The 3295-nt window shown below is 36.4% G+C and overlaps 1 protein-coding gene across 2 annotated transcripts; it reads right to left on the bottom strand.

Moving 5' to 3' along the window:
- Positions 1–1157: 1157 nt before the first annotated feature.
- On the bottom strand, positions 1158–2680 carry LOC118744154 (transcription factor BTF3 homolog 4). Of its 2 annotated transcripts, XR_004993513.1 has the most exons (3): positions 2586–2680; positions 1733–2525; positions 1158–1659 (listed from the first exon to the last, which is right to left on the bottom strand). XR_004993513.1 is itself a non-coding variant. In XM_036476938.1 (2 exons), exon 2 carries the CDS (start codon positions 2523–2525, stop codon positions 1962–1964), a length of 564 nt encoding a protein of 187 aa, XP_036332831.1. In that variant the 5' UTR covers positions 2586–2680; the 3' UTR covers positions 1683–1961. The 2 variants fall into 2 exon arrangements, 1 of the variants encoding a protein (XP_036332831.1); XM_036476938.1 differs by lacking the exon at positions 1158–1659 and having other exon boundaries at positions 1683–2525.
- Between the last annotated feature and the right edge of the window lie 615 nt (positions 2681–3295).

The raw sequence follows: 3295 nt of genomic DNA, 5'->3' as shown, positions 1-3295 counted from the left end.
GTCAAAATTTTCTCTTTTCTATCATTTGGCACAGGCCCGAAGTCGTTCCAAGTGACCACCTCCCATAAGGTTTATTGGAGAGAAACAGCTGTTCCTGCAAATCGTGAATATCGTGAAGCATCTGGAACGCAACTATTAGTAGTTGCGATTTTTTTTAATCACAGTAGTTAAAGGTTAACCGTGCACTGAAAAACTGGCAGTGATTGAGGTGATACCGCGCAAGTGCTGGACCAGTTAGACTTACTGTGGGTGTTTGACTACAAATACAAGCAAACGAAAGAACGATACGGTTGATCGCTATGCTATTTATAGCTTATGGCCCCAAAATATGGTACATAAATATTATTATGCCTGTTCGTGAAGCAAATGATTTGCAACAATTGTTACAAATTAATTCTTGGTTTTGGTGTCAAGTATTCAAAAAATTCCAAAGTAGGGGAAATTGGGGAAAGCAAAGCGGCAGTGGAGGCAAGTTGCAAATGTATACTGCACAAATTTCAATTTGCAACAGCTGATGGCATATAGCTAGGTTCAATTTATACTAATAAAGTAATGTATTAGGAAATACTCTTTTCATTAGGAAATTTCTTCGGAAAACCCACATTTAATCAGCTGCTCATAAACTGCAAATTATAAATGGCTTTGATCTTACGTACTTTTTTGTTGGTATTATTTATTATTTTTTTCTTCGAGTGAATTCTCGGAAATCAAGCTACTTGAGATTACCTCATTAAACGCTAAAGCAATAGAGGAAATTTAGAGGAACCAAATTTTGGAGGATACTAAAAGTGAGGATATGTACAAAAACCCATAACAAAAAGTTTCGACCCCTATAAAGGGCTGTACGAGCTGAAACATATATGTAACACTCTTGGATCTTTGTTATGTAATAACAATTTTTATAACAACACTATTAGTCTATGAAATTCCAGCGGGACATAACACTAGCGTTTAAAGGATTACATGAACAGGCTATCCTGTAAAGAGTAGCTTCACAATATTATCCACTAGAAGGCGCACCGGGTTTAAACGTTGTTTTTGTCGTAGTATAAATTCTTTCCGGGAAACAGTCCTTGAACAGATATAGGCGGCTTTGCTCTCTGTCAAATATCGAGGAAGATCAGCTACCAATTATGAAAAAAATAAAACCACCTAACTTTTTAACTCATGTTTCGTATTGTTTATTCATTTTCCTTTAGTGGGTTTCTAAAAATTAAATATTATCAACAGTAGTTTTGGTATGAGATTGATAAAAAATTTGAATTCGTTCCATGCCATTTTATGCGTAAAAATAAGTTAATATTTTACACGGTATTTGCTTTTTCAGATTTAAGTTGCCTCCGACGAAATAAAATCGATTCAAACCTAGGCATATATTGGGGAAAGGAAATAATATATTAAGCGAGAAAACCAAGAGGTCAGTCCAAATATGCGTTGCCCAATCTAGTAACCATTCAATATGCCAAGGGTATTCAATATAAAAATAATATATTTTATGCATATTATGCTTTTGCATATCTATCCATGCCTTCGACGCCTACTTGTACTGGTAATGCTTCGATTGGAGTGTTTAAGTGACTCTTTTGTGGAATTATTCTGTTCCTATTTTCGATAAATTCATTTATTCTACTTTCGCCATCTGCGGTTATGTATTATTGCCTTAGTGTGAAAAAACAAAAATGTGTGTGTTTACGATCGAAACAATGTTTCATTCATTATTTAATTGGCTCACATTATATGTAGTTTTTCTCTGGTTATGTTGTGTGTACTATATTTATACCGAGTGCAACCCTTTTCATAACTCAGCTCCAAATTGAGACGCACGTCTAATCAATATAGTTGACGAATATTTAATCTATTCGTCGTCTTCCCTTACTTATATCCCACGCTTTGTATATTTGTAGATGTTGCTTGCGTATGTCGGCACCACTAAATCTAAGTTTCCATCGTGAGAATCCGTTTTAGGCCACAGGAACCTCCTCAGTTTTCGGTGTAGACTCAACTGTGCTAGTAATATCTACCCCTTTAGCACTAGCTGATGCACCTCCAATAGCCACCTCCTCAAAGTTCTGAACTAAATCTGGAACATCATCGTCAACTGCAGATGAAGATGCACTCGCTAAACCACCAGCTGCGGCACCTGATGCAGCAGCCCCTTTGTTAGCAAACTCTGTAGCGATTTTTTTCAATTGCGTGATGTCCTGCGGTCCCAGCTGTGTTAAAATTCCCGGCAACATTTCTGAAATAGACTTGTTCTCCCCATGCCCCGTAATAGCGAACGTGTTTGTTGGAAGTGATGCCTGTGCTTTAGGATTATTGAAGTGTATGACGGTACCATCATTTTTGATTATATTAACTTCTTCAATCCCAGGAATCGTGTTAACAGACAATTTCTTTAGAGACGATTGTAATTTTTTATCATCGGTAGCAGGAGTAGAATGTACAATCTTCTTCTTACGACGTGGAGTGCCCTTTCCACCGATACGAACATGCGCCTGCAACTTCTTTAATTTCTCCGGATTCATCTAAAACCAAAAAATTAGCGTAACAATGCGTTTGCATAAATATTATTTTTTCACATTCACCTCTTTTTTAATGGATTTTTATGAACAGTCCGCAAGAAAAACACGTGCACCAACAGTAGGGGCCAATTGTCAAAAAGAAATCGCCATTATGCTAAAATAAATTCTAGCAGTTTTCGGTGTTGGTAAGTATGTGAAATGTTATGCAAATGTGTGTGTCATTAGAGTTGCCGACTTAAACATTATAAAAAACAAAATTATTTCTAAAAACCCTTTTTTCGTTTTGAAAATGTAGGCATATTCAACGTTGGAATATATAATAAATGTATATATAATGACCTGGTCATAAAATTAAAATAATAATAAATCCTTTTTACTTTCCCACAGGGGATGGATACCTAAACTGCAGGAAAATAACGGGTGTTTCCACCAGTGATAGTGTTAAGCTGAAATTAATCAAGAACGTAAACCTACCGGTACGTAAACCCGAGTCAGCTGATACGATCTGTCTTACCAAAGCGCCATGTAAATGAAAACTCAACACCGCAGACTTTTTCTGTAGTTGTAGCCCGTAGCGCAGAAATCTGCGGAATTTAGAATTTTCCGTGTCAGCTGATTTCTCCATCTTTAGATGGTTGCCACTTCGTCAGTTTTGTAGATGGTCAAAAAGTTATAAGTTCATATTCAAAATATTTTTACGATTATCCTTAAGCTGAAATTAGTCAAGAACGTAAACCTACCGGTACGTAAACCCGAGTCAGCTGACACGATCT

Source organism: Rhagoletis pomonella, unplaced genomic scaffold (genome assembly GCF_013731165.1).
Source record: "Rhagoletis pomonella isolate Grant_MI unplaced genomic scaffold, Rhpom_1.0 Rhpom_scaffold_00008, whole genome shotgun sequence".
NCBI lineage: Eukaryota > Metazoa > Arthropoda > Insecta > Diptera > Tephritidae > Rhagoletis > Rhagoletis pomonella.
This window is presented reverse-complemented; position numbering and strand designations above follow the sequence as displayed.

Coding starts and splice junctions, on each gene's coding strand:
- LOC118744154 (XM_036476938.1), bottom strand. CDS start 2,525: ATGAATCCGGAGAAATTAAAGAAGTTGCAGGCGCATGTTCGTATCGGT.